Source organism: Apis laboriosa, unplaced genomic scaffold (assembly GCF_014066325.1).
Source record: "Apis laboriosa isolate Shangri-la unplaced genomic scaffold, ASM1406632v1 scaffold74_cov149, whole genome shotgun sequence".
In the NCBI taxonomy this organism is placed as follows: Eukaryota; Metazoa; Arthropoda; class Insecta; order Hymenoptera; family Apidae; genus Apis; species Apis laboriosa.
Window position 1 is genome coordinate 1179639 of NW_025224330.1, and position 23398 is coordinate 1203036.

The following is a 23398-nucleotide window of genomic DNA, read 5'->3' on the forward strand; positions in this document are numbered from 1 at the left end:
TATACACATTGACAGAGTGATTCATGGTCACGGTGAAATCATGAATAATCACTGAACAATAACGTGGATAACACGCGCATACGGACATATTATTTTACTCTATAGATATTCAGAGCAAAACTGATTATGGTCGAGAAAATTACGATGCCCGCATTTATTTCCACACGGCAGTTGTATAATATGTATTGTAGAAAAATATCCGATTATTAAATCTTGTTCGATAAAGATAACCCGGAGAATACGAGAATTTCATTCAACGATGGCTATTGCAGTTTTCACAAAATATGTATCATGAATCTAATTGTCAGTTATTAGACACGAAACTGCTTACCTATTAGCGATTAATGGATAATATACAAACATAAAATAATTACAATGTTAAAATAAAAATAATAATAATAACATATATTGTTATTAAACAATGTAATATTGTTGCTTGTAATAAGGTTCGTTCACTTAATTAATGTGAAAACTATCGAACGGAACAGATTCCACGTATAACGGTACAAACGACGGCATCCACAAGTATCTCTGGCAAACTATCGGAATTAATTGGAAAAATGTAGCGATCAATTGAGCGTAGATAATTTAACGCAGGTACCGGTACATATAACGACTCATCTAATTTCATTTATGCTTAAAACACAGTTGTTCCTGACTAATAAAGATAACAAGGAAGAATTTCGAAAAATGAAATGAAAGGAAACAATCGGAATAGTAGTCAATACTGTATAAACACTTTATCATTGAAATCAAATGATCAGAATAGAAATTCTAAAAGAACGTGACACGTAACTTTCATTTCTCAATGAATTGACAGACAATGAAGTTATTTTTTCCATAATCTAATCAAGATAACGTGCACGAAAGCAAAACTATTATGTGAAACACTACGTAGAACACAAAAACGGGAAAAGAAGCGAGAAAAAGCAAAGTCTGCTATGGTGACACCCACCTTGCCAGTGGACCACTCCTCTTCGCTCGTTGACCCAAAATCTTCTCGACCACGGTGACATTTCCGTTTCTCGCTGCCTCCAGCAGCTCCTGATCCTTCCCCATGGTCCATTTACACTGTAATCAAAGTCTGGTGTTCACTTGCACACTTGTCAATTTCTGTTTTTACTATGATTACTCGCGTTTCATTGATCCAGCGTGGCCATCTTGGGCCGACTGCGTCGCCACCTTACGGTCACTTCGCAAAACACTCGCAACACACGCTAGCGCGACAGAGAAAGGAATATTCAGGCACACGATGATTGGTTGTTCAAGAGCGAGATAGAACGACAGTAGCCGAGACTCGAAGTATACCGTGCTCAGGCATGTAGCCGACTGTCAAGTACCAGCTGTTGCGCCGTACTGATTTTCCGTGGCTTCACGCCGACTCGGCTTTGCGGCAATTTAATCGAATAAGTGTGTCACGCGGTTCATAACTCCGATCGACATGAGCCGCAATTTTATCGGAGAGTTGCTGATCTTTCTGTTATTCTTCATTGGCAGTTTAAATACGAAAGTATTATCAAATATACTGTCTCTCGGTGGTAAGCACATAACCTCAATAGTGTATTCTGGCAATTTTTTTATATATTTTCTTAAGCCGGTTAAAAAAATTTCCGTTATTAAACGTAGTTAATTTCAAATGTAAAAACAATAAATTTTATAATTCGTTTAAAGATATAATAATATTAGATTGTTTTTCAATTATGTATTGATATAAATAATTAGTGTAATCTTTTGAATTGATATAAATGTGAGATTATTTATAATATAATATATCTATAAAAAGTAATATTATTTTCCTATTTATCGATTAAATGCAAAACTTAATGGATTATACAACGCTTTTTATTTAGAATTATATTTCTTCTTTATCTATTATCTATTGTATAAGATATTTAAATGATAATGTAAAACAATAGATAAATGTACATATAAATAATATAATTGTATAAATATAAAGTAAAATATTAATAAAAATACTTATTACTTCAAAAACATATATTTTCTATACACATTTTTATATTACATATTTATTTTCAAATGTAGCTATACATTTTATATATATTTATTATGTGATTACATATGTAAATATTCTAAATGTGTAATAATATTTATTGTGTACATATTTTCTGTGTAATATATTTACATCAGAAAATATTACTCACATTAAATGTAATGTATAAGTGAAAAATATTCATGTTCAAAAATATCCAACCGTTACATTATGAAAATATGAGAAAGAAATATTTATTTAAAAACTAAATTTATCAAAATAATTATAAATTTATTATAATTATAAATTTATATAATTATAAATTATTACATTTATTATTATTATATTTAAATTATATAATAATTGTATTTATAGATATATATATCTATCATATTTTTATCATTTTATTTTTAAATGTACAAGTTGAAACGTTACATCAAAAAAAGTATATGTGATGATCTTTTATACGTATAAATAATATTTAAATTACAGTGATCCTCTAATTTATTTTTCTCAACAATATCCTTTTAAATTATTTGAAATATGTAATATAATGAATCATTACATTAAAATTTTTTGTAAAATGTCAATATAATGTACGATACATTTTACAGATGGAAGTGTATTTGAAATGAAATTAACTAATCTTCATGACACTACACCATATATGAAACAAATATCTATTGCAGCAAGTAGCAAAGCAATCTTTAATGTAACAAACGTTTCCTCCAGCGGTTCATTTATTATTTTTCAAATTCATATTTATCAACATAATGTTACATTATCTTTTGACAAAGATTGTCTTAATAAAGTTTCAAATAGAAGCATATTTGGATCAAACATTGGTCTTTTCTCTAAGCTAGATACTAATATAATGACACAATTTTTCGTGAAAAATGATAATGTTCACGATGTTAAGGCTCTGCTCGTTGTTATTACTTACAATAATAAAGGTGAGTAGTATAGCTTATCTCGTAATAAACGATTTGATATGAATCATTATTTTATTTTATTATGTGTATTTTAAATCTCTAAAAATTAATCAATAATGTTCGTTGTTGTGCAATTCAATTTTTTATATATAAAATTAAAATAATTTTAATTTTTCATTTCATTCACAAATTATCAACGCTAAGCTAAATGTTATGATATGAATTGTTGATTCAGACTTGGTAATTTTTGTAAACTCTGCATTTTAAACAATATGAAACGATATACAGGGTGATCCATTATTGCAATAATGATAATTATATAAGATTAAAAAAACTTTATTTGAAAATAATTATATATTTTTACATTTTTTTTATCCCTATATATTTTTAAATTTTATTAAATATTTTAAGTTTTTATTTTCAAGAAATATTCGTCACCAATATTCAAGTCTTATTCAGCTATTATCGCATTCATTCTCGTTTATTCACAATTCGTATCGGTAACGCGCAGCACAAAGGAATTAAAAATGACTTTCAATGGCTCTACATTCCTTAGTTCTTGTATTTTTATAAAGAATACTTTCATAAATTAAGATACGTATTCAATAAAAATGATTATTGAATATTACTTATTATTATATTTTTTCTTATTATTATACTTAATACCTCGCATAAAAAAGAAAATTCACATTAATCACAAATTTCGGAATTTTTTCATATTTTCCAATTAATAATTAAAATTAATAAATTTCCACATATATTTATTCCTTAAAATTACAATATTCTATTATATCTATTCTCTATTATTATATCTATATCTAAAATTACCAAAACTATTCTTCAAACATTTCTACTTCTATTTTTTTCATCGACTTGTCCAAAAAAAAAAAAAAAAAAATTCAACACGCTAAATGTTTCAACATCGTCTATATCTTTCCAATTACAATCGCGGTCACTAAAGTGATAATCGGACCAATCTGTATATCGTTGATTTTTTTTTCTGTTTCACGTATACACGTGGTCACGAAGCGGGCTCGATAATAAATTTCCCATTGAAAAGAATGATCAATCCTATCCATGAGTTCATTGTTCTCTCCGCAGCACCCGTACCGGGTGGATGCAACATGGAGTTCAATACCGAGATCGCGCCGTACGCGAGAATGCAGACACGCGACGCGATGGTGATCGTCGACGTGCAACCAGCCTCGTTACCGTTCAACTCAATGCGCCGCACTTGCGAAAAGGAGCCGGTGGAGGTCAAGATGTATCAGATGTTCCTGCCCGAGCAGGACCTCAGTGCCGAAACTTATTTCACGGGTATCGTAAAAATGCTGACTGCGGAAGATATCAAGAAGAACGGAGTGAAGGTACTCGGTATCATCTAATTAGAATTTATTTATTTGATCGATTCGAAATTTATTTTATTATATATCGTATTTGAGAATAATTGATTTTTTAATTTAACCGTTTATTTATTTATTATTATAGTTAAAATAGTCTAAAGTTTTTTTAAAACGAGACTTTGAGAATATAAGAAGAATTATTTTTTGAAAATAATTTAAATTAATTTTCCAATTAATTTTTTTCCCATTTTCCAATTAATTTAGTAGGATAGGGATATTCGATTATTAAGGGATTGTTTGAATTGTTTTTTTTTTTTTTTGTATGTTTAAGAAAGATACTTTATTGAATTTAAAAGTAGGTTTAACAATTTTTTCTTATTTTTCATTTTTTAATTTCTTGATGAAAGAGAAGCTCACAGATTATGTGTGTTTTTTAAAAATATAGTCAACGATACGTTGATTGCATAAAAATTATACTCGCGATGAATCTGAATTTTTTGATAACGACAAAGCAAAAATCCATATTAAACTATCGATTCGATAATTCGATTGATTCGTTCGTTTGCAGTATATATTTTTTAGAACGAGATTTAGTTTCAAAACTAAGTTTATTCCACTGGACGAATCGTAAATAATACCCATTTTGAATATTAGATTGGAAGAAAATAATCGATCAATTAAAGGCAAAGAAAAATTTAAAATAATAAATTCATCAATCAAATCGATAAATTTTTCGATCGTTTCAAAACATTCATTTTAAAAATATTATTTATCGATCAATCTCATCTTCACATATATTATATATAATCTATCGAAAATATAAAATATTCTGAGATTTAAACATTTAAATAATTAATTTTTATTGTAAATTACTATTTTACAAATATCGTCCTATATAATGTGTACTCTCAAAACATAATGATTACTATTCTAATTATACTCACAAAATGTACTTTTGATTAATCATTAATTAATTGATGTATCGTTCGTTGTACGCCAAAAGTAAACACAAACATGATATTAAGTTATTATTATTGGCAACAATATTGTATACATAATTAATCAAACGTGCACCGTAATCGTATGATATATTCAAACATTTTCAGACATCGAATAAATATATATTTATAAATCAAAGCTTAATAATTCTAATACCGATAAAAAAATCTCTTCCATGTTAGGCAATGGCTTCCATTGTTTCCTCTCCGATGAGACGAATATTTAGCGCGTATATCGGAGTTGGCTCGGTTTACGTCGCAGTGGCTAGTTATGGGGATTATTCTGCGGCCTATATCCCGATATTTTCATACGGCTGTAATCCCACAATCGATCCTGTATCATGTGACATTTTATGTACGTGTTCCATTTCATCCATAACACAAGAAAAACATGATAAGTTCATTTTTTATTTTTTAATATCGATATCACTTGTTGAATTTAATATATGTCACACCGTATTGCTATGCATTTTACGATTAGAAATATCTTATTAGAGACAATTGTGATACACAGATTGTACATAAAATAATTATCATGTTTTTCTTTTATACATTTTATATACATACGAGAAAATCATCATTGATAGCATTCCAAAAAATTAATCGTTCTATCGTATCGTTATTTTCAGCCGGGGGTGTTTTGAAGTTTATTTCTGCCATTTGTTTCTTCGTGGGATTATTTTTTACATTCCTGGGTCATCATGTCTCTAGAGTTGAAAAAATGTTTCCTATATTTTTCATTGGATGCGTAATTGGATATGCTATAGAAGGTATGTATATAACGACAATATTTTTATTATTTTTCTCATACTCTTCTTGTCATAAAATTATATATATATATATATTTTTATAAGTGAAAAAATTTAATAAAATAATAAAAAAATAACAGCATATAATTTAAATACAATAACGATTGTCTATCTGGATATCTGTTGTACGTTTTATCTATAGAAAAACAAAAACAATAAAATTAAAGACAACTAAATACAATGAATATTATTATCATACCATTGTCCCGTTTGTTTCAGGAAACGTTATAACTGGCCTGGCGATAGGTTTGCTCTTCAACCTGTTGTCGTTAGTATGTCCGTACTCCACAGAGAATCGTAGCGGTGCATTGCTGGTCAATATGACTCTGGGCTTGTTCTTTGCGTGCGTTGCTTACTTACACTCCCCAGGTACGGAAGGGGCTTGGCATCTCTTGAAGGGCACGCACGAAATACCGATAGTAAACGTATCCGAAAAGCGATTCAATGCATGTCGCTTGAGGAAAGATCAGCAGGGGTTGTAGTAAATTATAGGAAAATAATGGAAGCCGGCTTAAAAGCGGACGAGAGGAGTGTAACGGGAAAAGAAAGGGGGATGAGACAGAAACGAGAGAGAGAGAGAGAGAGAGAGAGAGAGAGAGAGAGAGAGAGAGAGAGAGAGAGAGCTCACCGCCCCCGAAGTTAGTTCGAGTTTGGTGAAGGGATGAAGTACAGTCAGAGAGTCCCCCTGTAGCTTTTATCAATGTTGCCCGCTCATGTGGAAACTTCGTCTGCCGAATCCCCCACAGCCGCACAGCATTCGCGTTACCTCCTACCTTTCTCACCATAACCACCCTCCACCATCTCCGCACATACACGCATAAACACGCGCACAATAAAAATCATGGCTCGTACACACAGGGTAAACCAGGCCCCCTGCGCCAACTCTCACGAAGCGAGATCTAACCAGCTTGAAAGATTCGCATTTACCTAATTGTGTCCCCCGTATTTATTTAGCTCCGAGACCTATTTAGATTACACGGTCTATGCATGCGTAACTGCACAGAGTATCGGTCCCCGTCGACAGATGATCGAGTTGGCCATCCTCTCTCCCGCCCACCGTCTTTTGGCACAGTTTGATCACGTTCTCCGTGGTTTATGTAATCACGTACGTCTCGTGGAAATGAATTATAAACTTTCACGAATGGTATTAAGGAAACGTACGAAGGAAAGAATTGTTTCATGATGTTGAGATGTATTTTTTTTTTTTCTTTTATAAAGTTTTTTATATATTCGTTTATATATGTGTATATAAAAGTAACGATAGAGGAATTTCGTGAAAGATTTTTGCGAGAATACAATACAAATGCATTTATTATTTAATATTACTTATTTCAATTCTCTCTCTCTAATTTTGTTTCTTTCAGGTTCATTTATAATTCTGCAGAACAATATGGTGTTTTGGTTACTATTTTTGACATTGACTCTCAGTATAGCTCTTGTCACGACATTTAACTTTTATTCTCACATTACGTGTTCCATATTTTCATCCTTCATGATAATCCTGCCGATTGATTATTGGGTTGGTTCTTCTCTGAAATATATTATGATAAATATTGTAAGACGAGCAACTGTGGAGGATTTTAATCTAGCTATTGTTCGACCTCCAATTCAGACTAAGGGTATCATCTTTTTTATATACATCTACACGTTTTAAAACTGTATATCACTTAAGAATTGTTGTATTTTATATTGGATTTTTATTTTATTCAAATTTAATTATATTAATTATATAGGTGATATACACATAATCGTTAACAGATAACATGTTAATAATAAAATGTTTTGAAACAATATGAAATATATATGGTCTTTCAGATATATGGTTGATTGTATTCTGGACCTGTTTGGCGTTCTATCACTTTTATAAACATCGCCAAAATCGATTATTATTAAACCAGACAGAAACAATTACAGAAACAACACCATTGTGGAATCAATATTAACGAATCATGTTCCAAATGTAATTACTACAATTACGAATGATACAGTTCACAATTTTTCATATACAAGGATTGAATTTTAGGTATTCTATTTATATATATATATATTATATTCAAAAGAATATAAACAAATTTAATATACGTTTATGTTTTATGATTTTATATTTATAAAATAATATTTCAAAGGCTAAGTTGATCGAAACATTTTATAATGTAACGATAAGACATCAAAGATAATATTAAGAGATCTCATATCTATGATTTATATTGATAATATTTTTTAATTAATTTCAATTGTTATTTTTATAAATTTTATACCAAATATATTCAAATATGATATAATTATTTAAAAAAAATATTTTTACATATTATTCTTTCCATTTATCAATCACTGTAATTCATATATAAATATAAAAAATAAATTCTCCTATTACATACAATCATTTCTTAATATCAACCAAATTTTTGCTAGATTTTTTATTTCTTTTTATATTTTTCGAAATACACGTGATAAATATCTTTAATTAATAAATATGTAAACAAAATAAAAGCATAAATATTAATTTCTCATCTATTCAATTGTTTCGTCTTTCTTTACTAGCTTAAACCGTAAAGTGTTTATTATTCAAATATTTGAAAATGAAGCAAACAATGCAATTATTTCGCTTGTATCGGTTAAACGTTAAAACCAAGAGGCATCGAACGTTGAGCTCTCCATCCAAATCGGAAACAAAGAAACGGGAAAAATAGAATTACTTTGAAATATAAAATATTGTTTACAATGAAAAATAGTGTTTCGAAGTAATGATAGTAATTACTTTGTAGAACTTTTATTTCGCTTAAAAGAAAGTTTACATATAAATAATTTAATAATTTTCAATAGCATATACGTATAAATACGTACTCGGAATATAAAGGATCCAAAGGATAACGACGAAAGGTTTGAAGTGTTTATTGAACAAAAAAAAAAAAATGACGCCAGACGACTTGCGTTGTCATTAAAATGAAATAACATTTATTGAATCGAGACAGTGACACCTAACAGTGGTTTTCTATATCCTACTACTTACAATCTTAAAGGTAATCACAGCAACAATATTATCTCCATTATTCACAACACTTACGTAGATTACTGTCGCAATAATATATTATTCTCGTTAATAAATTTGTTAATACTCATACACTGTATTCGTTATCAGTATTTATTATTACAGATAATAAGAAAACTGCGTGACCACTTCCGCGTCACCGCCCTCGGATCTGTCGAAGATTCACAGGATCGTTCGCAATGTGAATCAAAGACATTCATCTTCATCTTCCAATAACATCACTGAAATGGAACTTGCCCCTATCTTTAAACATGCAATTTATCAAAACAACAAACAAAATAGAGATAAAATTTACGCGGCAACGAATCCAACGAATCAAATTCCATTTCGGTGTATTATAAATTGTTTCAACGATTTTCCATACAAATTCCATAGAAATCGTCGATTGTATTTTTGTTCTTGTATACAACGTATACATTTTTCACCAAGCATATTTTTTATCTTCGCGAGGAAGGATAAAGTCGGCCAAAAAAATAAAGTAGCTCGACGAAGCCATTTTTATAATACCCTTTTGGCGCCCTCTGTAATCTTACAGAAATTCCTTTTTCATTTCTATATTCATATCAAGGTACACGATATTCATTCAATTCTTTCAATGAAATAAAAAAAAAAAAAAAAAAATCGACCGATAAAAAATTCTTCACCAGACACGATTCAAATTCAAAATCGCGAATAAAATAAATTCAAAGAGAGAAATACATTTCGAAACATTCTGTTCGAAAATTCGAGAGGATTAAAAAGTGAAAAAAAAATCGAAGGTAACGATTCACGAACACCTTTGGTTCCCTTATACGTATATATATATATATATTTATATATATGAAATATTACATCGCGAACGCAGAAGTGGTCCGTGCGGATCCGAAAACGAAGTGTACGACGTCGAGAAAATCAAGGTCCTCGACCATGGGAGAATCGACAGAAATGGCGGCGCGCGCGCGTGCGATCTTTTTTGCCCCTAAATTCGGCCAATTATTCGGCCTGCGTTGCGTCCTCTTTGTTTTGCTCCATTTTTTAGTTTTATTTTTTCTTTTTCTTTTTTTTTTTTCTTCATCCAAAAATATAAATTTACTAATGTACATTACAATCCCCGTTCGCCGTGGAAAACGTTCAAACGAATTGCGGTACACCAGCAGCTTGCGCCGCGTGTCGACATCGTAGGAAACGTTGCGCGTCTTTCCTAACAGACGGAACACGATTTATTCTTACATTATTTATTTATTTATTTATTTATTTATTTATTTATTTTTTATTCTTCTCGTTCGTGCCTCGTCTACGCGACTCGACGCACAATATATCGTTAAATTACCCTATTGACTGTTAACAAATCGTTATTAGCTCGTCACCTACTGACAAGAGAGAGAGAGAGAGATAGAGAGAGAGAAAGAGAGAGACTTGACGCGTCTGACTGTTATTCGGCACAAAAGTTTTTTCTCGAGGGAGGAGAAGCTGTTTTGTTTTTTTTTTTTTTTTTATCAGAGATTCTAATTAAACGGATGCTTGTTGCGTAACACTCATATACACATGCTCGAGGAGTATATGCTTGGGCGAAGGGAACAAAATGTGGACCGGGGGAGTCTTGGAACGGCGATTCTTGCGTCCGATCATCGGTTTTAATATCACAAGGTCCTCGTAAAATGTCGTACGACACGATCGTATTTTACAATGTTGTAAACACACGTCGATTTATAAATATGCAATATGTTTATACAAGTGAATCTCTTGCACTTATCTTAATTTGTTTGAAATAAACGAAAGTTGAAAACTCGTTAAAACTTTCCGTTTTAATAATAATAATAATTATTATAACATGGATTGTAATAATGTATTTGATGAAAATTGTAGATAGGTCATATTTATAAAACGCATTTTGGCTTGAAATGTAACTTAATTTTAATTTAATCGGATTGAAGATTGCTAAATAATAAATTGTGCACGTATTTAAAATTAACGTCGTAATATTTAATTTCAGTTATCCTCGATGCTAAAGTAAAATTAAAAGTTTTATTATCCTTGGATATATATATATATATAGATCACATTAATCACGATGGTGTAACCCTTTATATTTCGTTCATTTTAACCAAATTAAAAACTTCCACGATATTCTGACAATCTGTAACATAGGCTTTCGAAAAAGTCGAAGTTTCAAGTTATTACCTATAATTCAATGTTGCCTCTCCTCGCATCAGGTACGAATCGAAAATAAAAATTCAAATCGACTACCAACAACGCGTTCAAATACGAATCGCACGCGAATAATTGTTGTAAAAACACGAAATAGCATTATTTATTAGTTATCTTTTGCTTGGCAATTTTTTGAATGATTCCACTTGGATCCACTGATATCACATCGAAAAGATAGAATAAAAAATTGGATAATTGATCAATTTGCATGTGTACTCATCATCCAGAGAAACTTCCCATAAATCTCACAAAACAAACGTATATACGCATTAATTTCAATTCTCTCGTTCTCTTTTCTTTTATATTCATCAAAACATAAAGAAAAACTGTGAATTCTATTTCACTAATATTGAAATTCAATTTCGATAATTCTTCACGACTACCTATAATTTAAATTTCAATTTTTGAACAACATTTATCCAAAGAAAATTCTGTATTCTCAAACCATACATAGAAATTAAATTTCGATTCTCTACAAAATGTCTATTTTACAGAATTCCAATTTTTGATTAAAGTTTATCCAAAAACAACTACTTCGAATTCCGATCACAACCGAGATGTGAATTGAATTTCGATAAACAGTGAGAGTTTATATTCCGAGTAAAATCATCAACCAATATAGATCGCATAAATTCTTCGATCTCCTCCTCAGTCATCCTCATACGCCACCCATGATTGATTCTTCACCTCGGCACAATTCTGGACAAAGACGAGAAGCAATCCTCGAAGACGTAATATGCCCTTTTTTCCAAATAAGCTGAGAGCTTATAATCGAGCATAAAGAGCAGGGAAAACAGGAGAGGGGGGGGAGAGTGAAACGCGTGTTTTACGGGATAGTTGGTCGGTCGTTTTATCGCGGTGAGCCGCGTGAAACGGATGTCGCGAGCGGAACCCCCTTCCTCCCCACCCTTCCCCCTCTCCACCCGTTCGCGTGTGTCGCGTGCACCGACGAAAATCTCTCTCGAGTGGTTTTCGCGGTCGCGCTTGCGCGTCCTTCCCGCTTTTTCCGTCCCTCCACTTTCGACCCGCTAATGCGATTAATTAGAAATTTTATATCGCGTAAAAAGCCTTGTCTCTGAGGTAGCGCATCGTGTGTGTGTATGTGTGTGTGTGTATATATATATCAAATTACCCTGTACCATAATTTTCCCACTTTTACGCGACACTTTTCCACGTGGCGCGCGTGCTTTTAGACGGACGGGGGATTGGTGTCTCTCCTTTCGGTGGTGGAGATGAAAATTTATTTTCGCTGGTGAAAGTTTCGATTTCGTGATTCGACCCGAGATTCTCATCGTTCCATTCGATCTGGAGAGAAAAATTCTCGCAACTAGTGGCGAATTAATTTTCAACTCGCGCGTCGAACTTTATTATTGTTCATTTGGATGAGGTTTTTTTTTTTATTTTTAGTTTGCACGTGAATTGTGGTTTTTTTTTTTTTTACGATGTGAGAAAAATTGAGAGAGCGAAGAACATTAGCTTTTGTTGCATTATGTTGTATTTTGGGATTGGAATGGGATTTGAGGAAAGAATGTGAAAAGATACTTATCTATGAACAGAAGAGGAGTTGCTTGTTTTAAAGAAAAAGACTATAAAAACAGTTTGTAAATCTTTGAGGTAGTATATAGATGTTTGAGATATGCTGACTCAAGAAGCGTATTTTCAACAGCTGTTGAGCTAGTGTGGATTATTTATCCAGAGAATGTATTTAATAAATCTTGGTAAACTTAAAATGGCAGAAATTTTGAACAACTTTCTACAAAATAACCGCTTTTGTCATCGATTCTTTTTAAAAATTTACAAAATATTGCACATCGCGTATTGGGCATAATAAATTTCTTAGTCGCATTAAAACACAAACTAATTACCCTCTACTTAAGCACCAAACAGTATTATCTCAGTATATTTAAATAATCTTTTCCTCGTCCCAACTAAGTTATTAAATTAAAATTTCTAACAAAGAAACTCAACCATTAATAATAATCCCTCTTCCTAAATTCAAACCCCGATTACATATAAAAATTACACAATTAAAAAAAAAAAAAAATTAAAACTTACGATTTATCTTAAGATTTCTTCCACATTACAAATCGCCAGATCGGTGAAACGAATCGATTTCGAGGCCCAATTTCGCGAAAAAAAAACCCTTAAAAAATTCGTTCCCGACTCCACAACCCCCTTAATAAAATCGCCATTATCTATCTTTTAATTCGCGATTTTTACTTATTAAAAATTACATTAACGTATTCTACCATGGCGATAAAACTGTTAATTCTTTCTACAATTCTTTTTCTCACCTCATATATATATATATATATTTATTTATTTTTTCTACAATTTTTCTATCCTATATATCGTAGAAAAATTGTAAAAATATATATATATATATATATATATATACATATACGAGGAATGAAGAAGGTTTTTACTTAAACAAAAATCATATACTTAAATGAAATCATAGAAACTGAAGAAAGAAGAAAGAGCACACTGTATACACTGTATGGATGGGTGGAACATGTGATCGTTATTATTCGTTGTCACGTGATAATCAAGATCGTCCGTTCCAAGACTTTCCAAGCATGCGAAGGATCCAAGCGTTCGAAGTGCGACGAAGAATAAGTATAATAATAATAATAATAATAATAATAATAATAATAATAATAATAATAATAATAATAAGATGACTGGGCGTAAAATTGCGCGTACAAACAATGAGGGAATAGAATAAATGTGTGGCGTGGCGGCATAGGCTCGGGTCGCGTGTTCGAAACGCCGATCGACCGTCCCTTCCTTCCTCTTCCCTCCACCTCCTCGTTTCCGATTCGAACTCGGAAATCGAGACGGCCGATCGTTCGTTTTCCGAATGGAGCAACATCGAATATACACTCGGCAAAACAGAGATCACTTTGCTTCCTGTAATTCGATTACGATTTCTTGCGAAAACGATTTCTCACGCGATCGAACGTGTTATCGAGACGAAACCGATTCGGTTCCCTAAACGTATATGTATATATATTTATATATATATATATATACAGCTGCTTGTCAAAGACTTCCTCTCTAATTTACACGTTTTACGGGCTAAGAAGAGTATAACAAATGCTATTTTACAAGTCGCCTTTATACAAGAAAGATCGACGAGGAAACGAGCGCTTTCGATCGCGAAACTGTATATATATATGGTGTAAAAGGAAGGCGTGAAGAAGAGAAAGGAGGGAGAGGACAGTTTCTTTTCTTTTCTTTTCTTTTTTTTCGCGACAACGAGTCGAAACTCGCCCCGTTTCTCGTCTCGATAAACGATATAAATCTACGATTTTTTCCCCCGCACCTCGAAACGTTCTCGCGCCCGCGTCTTTCTGCTTCTAATAAACGCGTTTCTATTCTTATTCCCGCGTTATATAAAGTATATAATATATATATATATATATATATACTGCAAAGAGAGACCCTCCCTTCCTCTCTCTCTCTCTTTCTCTTTCTCTCTCTCTCTCTGTTCGACTCGAGTCAAAGCCTTTCTCTTTTCCTTTCTTCTTCTCTTCTTCGTTTCACTCAACTACAGATTGGATTGTCTTAATCTAAAGAAATCGCGTCGAGTTTTTGGACCAAGGGGTTGAAACGTTCGTCAGGGTGAGAAATATACAGAGAACTGCTCTCGTTTGAATCGTTCGAGAATTCGTGTTGTCCTTGAAGCACGAGAGAGAGAGAGAGAGAGAGAGGAGGGAGGGTGAGGGTAAAAAGAGGTGAGTTGAGAAACACGTTTTTCTTGTCCGGCTAGCCGAAGGAGGAATCTAAAGCTAACGCTGTATCCTTGAACCTTTCGCAAAGTCTGCGAGAAAGAGGCGCTCGACTCTTAACGGGATTACCCGAGGACCTAGTTTGAGCGAATCCTGGCGGAAGTGCGTTCGAACGAGGCTCGTCGACGATCGACAACCGGCGATTAAATCGATTTAAATTTCTTTTCACGATTTTTTTAAACTTTAATTCAATAACATTTCATACTATTTATTTATAAATAATTAAGTTCTTTTTTTCGAAAATTTCGAGCGAGAATTTTGTCTCCGAACGCGATTAAACGAATAAAATTTTCTTTACTTGAAAATTAAAGACGCAAGTTGGAAGAATCGAAAAAAAAATATTCCTAGTTCTTAAGATTTTCAATCGATTTTCGTTCGAGGATGAAAAAGAAAAATTTTGAAAGTCCCTACAATTTTCTTTATTTGAAAATTAAAGACGCAAGTTGGAAATTGAAAAAAAAATATTCCTACCCATTACGGAAGATTTTCAATCGATTTTCGTCCGAGGATGAAAAAGGAAAAATTTTGAAAGTTACATCCCTACAAGATTCGATCGAAAAAACAGTGGAAACGAGATATATTTCAAAAAGAAAAAGAAGAAGAAGAAGAAGAAGAGAAAGAAGAAGAAGAAGAGAAAGAAGAAGAAGGAATTTTTTGGAAGCATATGTATCCACTTCCGTCGAATTTCTCGACTTGACTCGAGAAAGGAGGGAGAGATCGAAGCGGAGGAAACGTTGTCAGCCGGCGCCATATCTGCTCGCAAGCGTGATGGCCGGCGAAAAAAGCCACCCTCGAGGCAGCTATCAATCCTCTCGCGGCGCTCCCACCCTTACAAAGGCTTGGCCAGAGCCACCCCAAAGTCTCGCGAGAATATTTGCAGCGGATGCCCGCCTCCGTCCGTCTTCGGATCCCTCGAAAATTTCGCTGCTGTCATGCGTACAACAGCTCTACGCGTGGAAAATTCGATAAAAACCTTCTCTCGAGTCGTCGATCAGGAAATTTTTAACACGTCCATATATCGATATCGACGATAAAACAATTAAAATAAAATCCTCGAGTAATTTTGAATTTTCGCACAATTTTCAATTATCGAATAATAATAAAATATATAAACGATCATTTAAAAAAAAACTTTTCCATGCTTATTTTTGTGTCGATCGATATTGTTTTAGAAACGTTAAAAATTTGATATTAAAATTTGACGATTCGTTGAATCGAGTACAAGGAGTCGAGAATATTTTGTTTCGCGTTAATCCTCTGTAACGAAGTAAAATACGAAACGTTAAAAAAATATTGAAACGTTGAAAAAATATTTGTGAATAAGAAGCGCACGAAGATAATTTTTTTTTTTTTTATCTCATTGTACTATTTCAATTCGTCTATTAATAATATATATGAATTTTTATTTGTTTTTTATCTATCTAACAAACAGTGATCATTTTTTTATTACAAGCAGAGAAATTTTTATTTTTATTCTTTGTAAACGATCGAAAGTTATTATAGTTATTCAAAATTAAATTAATTTAAAAGACGTACAACTTTGATTCAAAACACAATTTATACCGACAATGTTTATATACGCGTATTATTCGTATCGACGTTCGTTCGCTATTGTATTGTATACATTTATGTATTATATCGCCGTATAAATATTTCCATCCATCAGTCGCGGTTGGATCGTCTAACGAGCATGTTCGACGCCGGTGCGTTGATTTGTACATTGTCGTCTCGAGTAGATGGACAATATTATACCCTGCGTGACCCGGGTCATGCGTATACGTCTACGACCATAAGGGATTAAACGGTGAATCGAATCGTCGCGCGATCACGTTCACGATCAGTGCGATTTTTTCAACGCTAGATGTCGTTGACAGCATTTGTCGTCTCAAGAGGAGGATTTCCGTTCTTGAATAAACGCAACGTACGTTCGAAGCCGAAGAAAAATAATCTAATCTCGTGAAAATGAAATCGTTCGTTGTTAAAGAAATAAAAAATAAAGAAGTTCGTTGTACGAAATTTGTGCAAGGAAAAGTAGTTTTGCGTGAAATTTTGTTAAAAAAAAAAAAAAAAACGATTTGACGAAGAGTAAAGAGATTCGTTGTACGAAATTTGTGCAAAGTGAATTAGTTTTGTGGGGGAGGGGAGAGGGAGGGGGGGCACGTTGTTAAAATATTCATCGAATGATTTGATGAAAAATAAAGAATATAATCACGGATTAACGAATCGCGAGGATTTGTTTAAGAGGATGGATAATCGCAAAGATTCGAACGAGGACGTGCACATTCTTGTTTCCCCTTGTTGACCGAAAATAGCTATCAACAGTGTCCGCTAGTTATCGAGATTTGGCAAGCCTCCAACGAGTAATTAATCGAATTAAAGCGTGGCACTCGTTAACCTTTATTCTCTTTTCAAACTCCTGTTGCGCCCTACCCTTAACAGGTTACACGATTCGTTCGAACTCTTTCGCTGTGATTTTTGATTTTATTAAATGGGTTTTTCCAAAATTTTATTAGTTCTTTGAGTAAAATAAAATAATTATTTACGGATTATATACGTTCGTACAAATTACGATCAAAATTGTTAAATTAGATTACTTTGTTCTCTCGGTCCCGATTTAAAAACTTGGAAAATTATCGTACATTTATCATTAAAAATACGCGAATTTATGAACATCTCGCGCCTAATTACAGCGAAAGAAGGAACGAATATACGACAATTATAAAAACGAAACAATTCGAATTTAATTATATTATAATCGAACTTTTCTTTCGAACTTTTTTTACCCAACCTAATTCTTCGAATTCCAACTTAACATCCCACAGATTTTTTCTTCAAAATCTTGAAATCCTAAATCCATTATCCAGAATTAATAATGCTACTTGAAATCATATTCCAAAATTACAATTTTAATTATCGAATTTACTCGCGATTCGACATCCGTGCCTTCAAATTTAAATTTAAATCTCCCGTATTAAGTTCGCATTCGAAATTGAACAAACCAAAAATTGAGATCAAAACCAGGAAAAAAAAAAAACTCGATACTCGATACTCGATGAAAAGCTACGCGTGAAATGAAAAAAAAAACCGAGATCAAAAATCTTAAAGACAAAGAAAGAAAGATAGAGAAAGAAAGAGAGAGAGAGAGAAACCGGTCCACCAGCCCAACTCGAGCGAGACATATATCCTCTTGGAGTCGTCACGTTGGCGGCATCGCAGTGATCGTGGTCGGCGATTCGTCGTACTTGGCCGCTACTTTTCGAGATTTGCGTACGACGCGCAAATGTGTTGCGTTGTTGACCATCTCTGGATGGTAGAAAGAAAGCGTCGAGAGGGATTGATGGAGAGTGTTTCACTCACTGGTGTCGGACGTGTGCACGGGAGTGGTGGCCGGCGTGTTCGTTGGTTGATGCTGGGCTGGCTGCGTCGGTATCCCGAGGGATGCGAGCAGCGGCCGGGACACTGCACCGGGGGTGGCTGTCGGTGGCGGCGGGCTCTCCTGGCCGACGAGCAGGCTCGCGGGCGGGAACCCGAAGAGCTGGGATCACTGGAGCCTCGGCCAATAGTTGCCTGTCAGGTCTGGAGTCTGAGACGGGATCTGGACAGGCACAGAGACGCCCGCCGATATCACGCCTGCAACGGATTCGAACGAACGTGCTTTTTTGTTTAAATTGCTCTTGGAGGGGAAAAAACGATACTGTTCGATTCGTTTTTTGAATCGGCGGAGAAAATAATTTCGGGTCGAGGGTTTCGAAGGTTCGAGGAAACATTAAAAAGAATTACGTTAGGGTGTAATTAATTTTTGGTGGAGGTGGAACACACTTTGAATTGATTCGCGACAATTGGATGAACTCGTAAACGATCATTTTCCATCCCAATGTAACAAAGTTTTCGAACAAAAAAAGTAATATAATAAACGATCCATCCATCCCCGAAAAAGAGACGTCAAATAAAAAGAAAAACCCATCTGATCTTTATTCCGTAGATCCGGTAAAAACAGGCAATATTTCCAAGAGATCCAAGAGAACGAACGAACGAATTGGGCCGAAAGCGAGAGACAACGGGACATCGGTGATAAAGAGAAGGAGAGAAAGAGAGAGTGAGAGAGGAGGCAAAGTGAAAGTCCCCGCGCTCATGCACGTAAAACGATTATGATGGATAAGTTGCGGCTCGTTCCGCACGTAAGAAGCGAGAGGAAACGACAGGGGCGAGAAACGGCCGCGAAAAGGGGGGCTCTGGCTCTGCTCTCCCGCCCGGTTAAAGGGAGAGAAGAGGAGGGGGGAAAAAAGAAAGAAAAGAAAGAAAAGGACCGGAGAGAAAGAGGAAGGAGAAAGAGAAGAATGGAGGAGGGGAGAAGACAAGAGGAATGCCGGCGCGTGTACCGCAGTATTCCACCATTCTACGGCGTTCCACTTCATTCCTGTAGGTACGCCGCGCACCCCCGTATTTCCTCCCCTTTAGGTTCGCACGTTATTGAGCGCTCGCCCAGCCGAGGCGAGACCCAACCCATCCACATCCTCTGTTCGCCCCCTGTACACCCTGAAGAGAGGAAGAGCCACCCTCTCCTGGGGGGAGGGAGACGGTGCGAACCGGAGGGAAAGGGGATGAGACGTTGAGACAGAGAGAGAGGAAGAAGGTGTATAGGTCGAAGAGAAAGGAGAGAGAGAGAGAGAGAGAGGGAGGGAGGGAAAAGAGGGGGAGAAGAGGAGGGGTCGATCCTCCGCAGTTTTCGTTAAACGAGAAGAAGGGAGGGAGAGGAAGGGAGGGAGAGGGTGGTGGAAGAGGGAAAGTCGAAGAGGGAAGAAACGGAAGGAGTGTGGGTGAAGGGAAGGGAAAGTGAGAGAATCGGGGAAAATGGAAAATTCAGCAGCCACGGGTGCTGAAGGGGAGGGTGGGGTGGTGGAAAACCACCGAACATCCCGTTCTTCGATTCGGAGAGCCCGCTGGCGCCCGTGCGAGATTTGTTTTAAAATCCTTTTACAATTCCGTGGACGAACGAGCGCCACGTGGCGCTTTGTGTATCGTTTTCCTGTGCGTCTATATTCTTCTTTTTCTTCCTTTTCCTTTTCCTCTTTCTCTTTTCGACGTGTAAGGCGTAGAGAGAGAGGTTCGTTCTTTCCTTCTCTCGATCTCTCGGGGATTGTACGACCACCCCTGTTTCGACGGGGGTGGTGGGATCGAAAGAAGAGAGGTTCTTATTGTTGGATAATACTCGACGTTTTTTTATTTTCCTATCGACGCGTTAGGGTGTCGGGTGGAAGTGAAGATTGGTTGAGAAATTTGAAGGGAAAGCTTGGCCATCGATTTTCCACATACCCATTTTCTCCATGGGAATAAGAATGGGTATCTGTTTACTTTAGAATTTACACGCGTTCCACCATATCGGATACCTTCAAAAACCGATTTATCTTAAACTCGAAATATTCGAGATGAAAAAAAGAGAATATTTTCAAGTATTTTGAAATCTTCAAAAACTACACATATATTATGTAAATGAAAGATATCACGTTAAACGCGTAAATTTCGAACGAGCAATTATTAAGAAATAAAAAAAAAAGAACCGCGATTCATTTTCCGTTCGTTTCGAAAAAGTCCAAACTCAACAAATCCAGCCAAACAATTTTCAATCAAAGATACGAAAAGGAACGAAGATTCGATTTATATATTTAAGCGCGAGGATTTATTTACTTAGTTTCATTCCCCGCGTACGAACGACGCGTAACAACGTCGCCGATGAAACAACAAACTTCCGCCCATTAAACTTCATCGGCCTCGACTAAGTAGACCGTTCTCCTCTCGAAGAAGACGCCCCCTCCCCCCCCCCCCCCCCCCCGCTTATCCTTTTTCGTCGTTTGGAGAATTGTCGAGAGTTGTGGGAGTTTGAATGGCGAGAGAACGAGAGCACGTTTCACCGTGTTCCCGACAAACGACACGCGTCGAGTGCCGCAACCACGCGACGGGAATCGGAATTTTCCACCCCCACCCCGGCGATCCCGCGGAGCCAAGTCTCCGTCGATATCGAAAGAAAGCTTGGCTTGTTGCGACGACTCTTTGTCGGAAAATGGACGAAGGATAATCGTACTTGCGAAATATGAGGATTTTAGGGGGGACGGTCAGCAAATTTTAATCGATAAAGTATTTTAATCGTGTAATTTAAGTGTAGGAAGTATATAATGGATAAATTTATCGTGTGTTTAACGATATGACAAATATGGTGTATTTATGAATCAGACTTGTCAAGATTACACGCTAATTCGAATAATTTAACAGATTGAATAATTAAATATAAAATTAATTGCACTAAACAAACGTGGAAAAAGCACTCCTCCTGAATCATCCCCTTTTTATCGAAATAGTGGAATATTAAAAGGATCTAATCTAAAAAAAATTCCTTGTATAATATCAATTTTTATCGACGAGAATTATCTCTCTTCTTAGAGTAAAATCAACCCTCTTCCCCCCAAAACTTACTTACTGATACAATTTCGTCCTTTGAAAATATTCTTTACCAAAAAAAAAAAAAAAAAAATATTCCAAGTTCCCACGCCGGTCAAAGTACCGTTAAGAGAACTCGAACCACCTTTCCCAATCCACTCGATCCACTTTCACCTCCTGCCCTCATCATCGCCTCGAGAGAGATACAACCTAGAGAGAAAAAGGTTTTCGTCCAAGATACCTGGACGAGGAGGTGGCATCCTCACCTCCTTCTTGCGTTACACCCCGACCTTGATCAGTGTTAAACGCTTAAGCTTAAGGGGAGGGAGGAGAGGAGAGAAGAGGAGGAGAGGAGAGAAGAGGAGGAGAGGGGTAGACGGCCTTGAAGATTGAACAAGAACAACAAACAAACAATCCTTTAAAGCGGAAACTCACCAGTGGCGGTCGAGGTCGTTGGTTGGTAGGGCGCACCACCTGGTCCTGCAGGCTGTCCTCCTGGCGTGGTGGGGGTTCCACCATGAGAGGTCGGTATACCGCGATGGGGTTGCGAATGCGCAGCAGTGCTGTGTGCGTGGGAGTAAGACTGCGTCAGCGAGTGAAGGGGCTCGTGGAACACGTACGCCGGATATCCCTCGGCGCGCTGCTGAAGACAGCTTCCACCCATTGACCCGCCCAAGCTGCTCGACATCGAGCTGCCAACGTACCGAGTAAGGTGGAGACATTGGAGAAAATGCGTTAAAGTAGTTAACGAGTAACGATCTTTGCTTTCGAATTATCGGTGGCCAGAAAATTTGAAATTGTTCTTTTTCCAATCGAATCTTTCGATCGAAATCGAATCGAGCTTTTCTTAAAAATTCGAAATTAGTAGGTTTTAGTAAATTAGTAGTCGATGGTTTCGATAATTTTGGTTAAGTTGGTAACTCTTGGAGTAGGTGATAAGGATTCCAAATTTTTTTGTCGATAATTATTTTAAAAGGATCTAATTCGAATTTAAGTGGCTGGGTGTTGATAGTTTTGATTTTTGGAAATTCTTGGAGCAGGTGATAAAAATTCCAAATTTTTTTATCGATAATTATTTTAAAAAGATTTTCGATCGAATTCGAATTTAAGTGGCTGGGTGTTGATAGTTTTGATTTTTGGAAATTCTTGGAGCAGGTGATAAAGATTCCAAATTTTTTTGTCGATAATTATTTTGAAAGGATCTTAGATCGAATTCGAATTTAAATGATTGGGTGTTGATAATTTTGATTTTTGGAAATTCTTGGAGCAGGTGATAAGGATCCCAAATTTTTTTGTCGATAATTATTTTGAAAGGACTTTCGATCGAATTCGAAGTTAAGTAGCTGGGTGTTGATAGTTTTGATTTTTGGAAATTCTTGGAGCAGGTGATAAAGATTCCAAATTTTTTTGTCGATAATTATTTTGAAAGGATCTTTGATCGAATTTTCTTATTGATTAAAAATTTGGAATTATTTTTTATTTGAAATAGATTCCAAATTTTTCGAATAGACTATAATATTATTTTAAAAGAATTTTTGCTTTTCGATTTCGATTTATTATGGAATTTTTAAATGTCACGTTTGGTATATTAAGTTCTTTCAAAACTTGATTTTACAATGCAATATTGATAAAAAATATTTTTGAAATCCTAGGAAATTGCAAATTTAGGCTTGAAGAGCATAAATAATCCAGTTTGCCTGATCGTTGAATAATTATAAGTATCATAAATATTGAATATTAGAATTATTAGTTTTTTTCCTTTTTTCAATTATTTTATACGTGAAAATTTAAAGAAAATTAAATAGGCTTTAATATTTCTTTTAAAAGTGGCGACGATTTGATGAAATTGTGACTTTTAATTCGT

At 34.8% G+C, this 23398-nt stretch overlaps 3 protein-coding genes across 6 annotated transcripts in view; 1 reads left to right on the plus strand and 2 right to left on the minus strand.

Moving 5' to 3' along the window:
• Positions 1-1322, minus strand: part of LOC122719371 (ankyrin repeat and SAM domain-containing protein 1A) — a 73104-nt gene extending 71782 nt beyond the window's left edge. For both annotated transcript variants that reach the window (XM_043945103.1, XM_043945102.1), the window contains exon 1: positions 956-1322. In XM_043945103.1, the coding sequence (XP_043801038.1) occupies positions 956-1059 (104 nt within the window). In that variant the 5' untranslated portion in view covers positions 1060-1322. The remainder of the gene's footprint in view (positions 1-955) is intronic.
• LOC122719372 (transmembrane 7 superfamily member 3-like) lies at positions 1322-11015 on the plus strand. Of its 3 annotated transcripts, XR_006347577.1 has the most exons (10): positions 1322-1538; positions 2605-2943; positions 4024-4289; positions 5447-5618; positions 5893-6033; positions 6292-6441; positions 7437-7691; positions 7888-8095; positions 8896-9092; positions 9227-11015. XR_006347577.1 is itself a non-coding variant. In XM_043945105.1 (8 exons), the coding sequence occupies exons 1-8, from the start codon at positions 1442-1444 to the stop codon at positions 8013-8015; spliced, it is 1548 nt and encodes a 515-aa protein (XP_043801040.1). In that variant the 5' UTR covers positions 1322-1441; the 3' UTR covers positions 8016-8176. The 3 variants fall into 3 exon arrangements, 1 of the variants encoding a protein (XP_043801040.1); XR_006347578.1 differs by lacking the exons at positions 8896-9092; positions 9227-11015 and adding an exon at positions 8614-8834; XM_043945105.1 differs by lacking the exons at positions 8896-9092; positions 9227-11015 and having other exon boundaries at positions 7888-8176.
• Positions 11016-18455: 7440 nt separating this feature from the next.
• Positions 18456-23398, minus strand: part of LOC122719309 (paired box protein Pax-6) — a 31932-nt gene continuing 26989 nt past the window's right edge. Inside the window, exons 8-9 of the mRNA XM_043945018.1 lie at positions 21970-22226; positions 18456-18732 (exon numbers count right to left, since the gene is read on the minus strand). Coding sequence (XP_043800953.1) covers positions 18644-18732; positions 21970-22226 — 346 coding nt within the window. The 3' untranslated portion in view covers positions 18456-18643. The remainder of the gene's footprint in view (positions 18733-21969; positions 22227-23398) is intronic.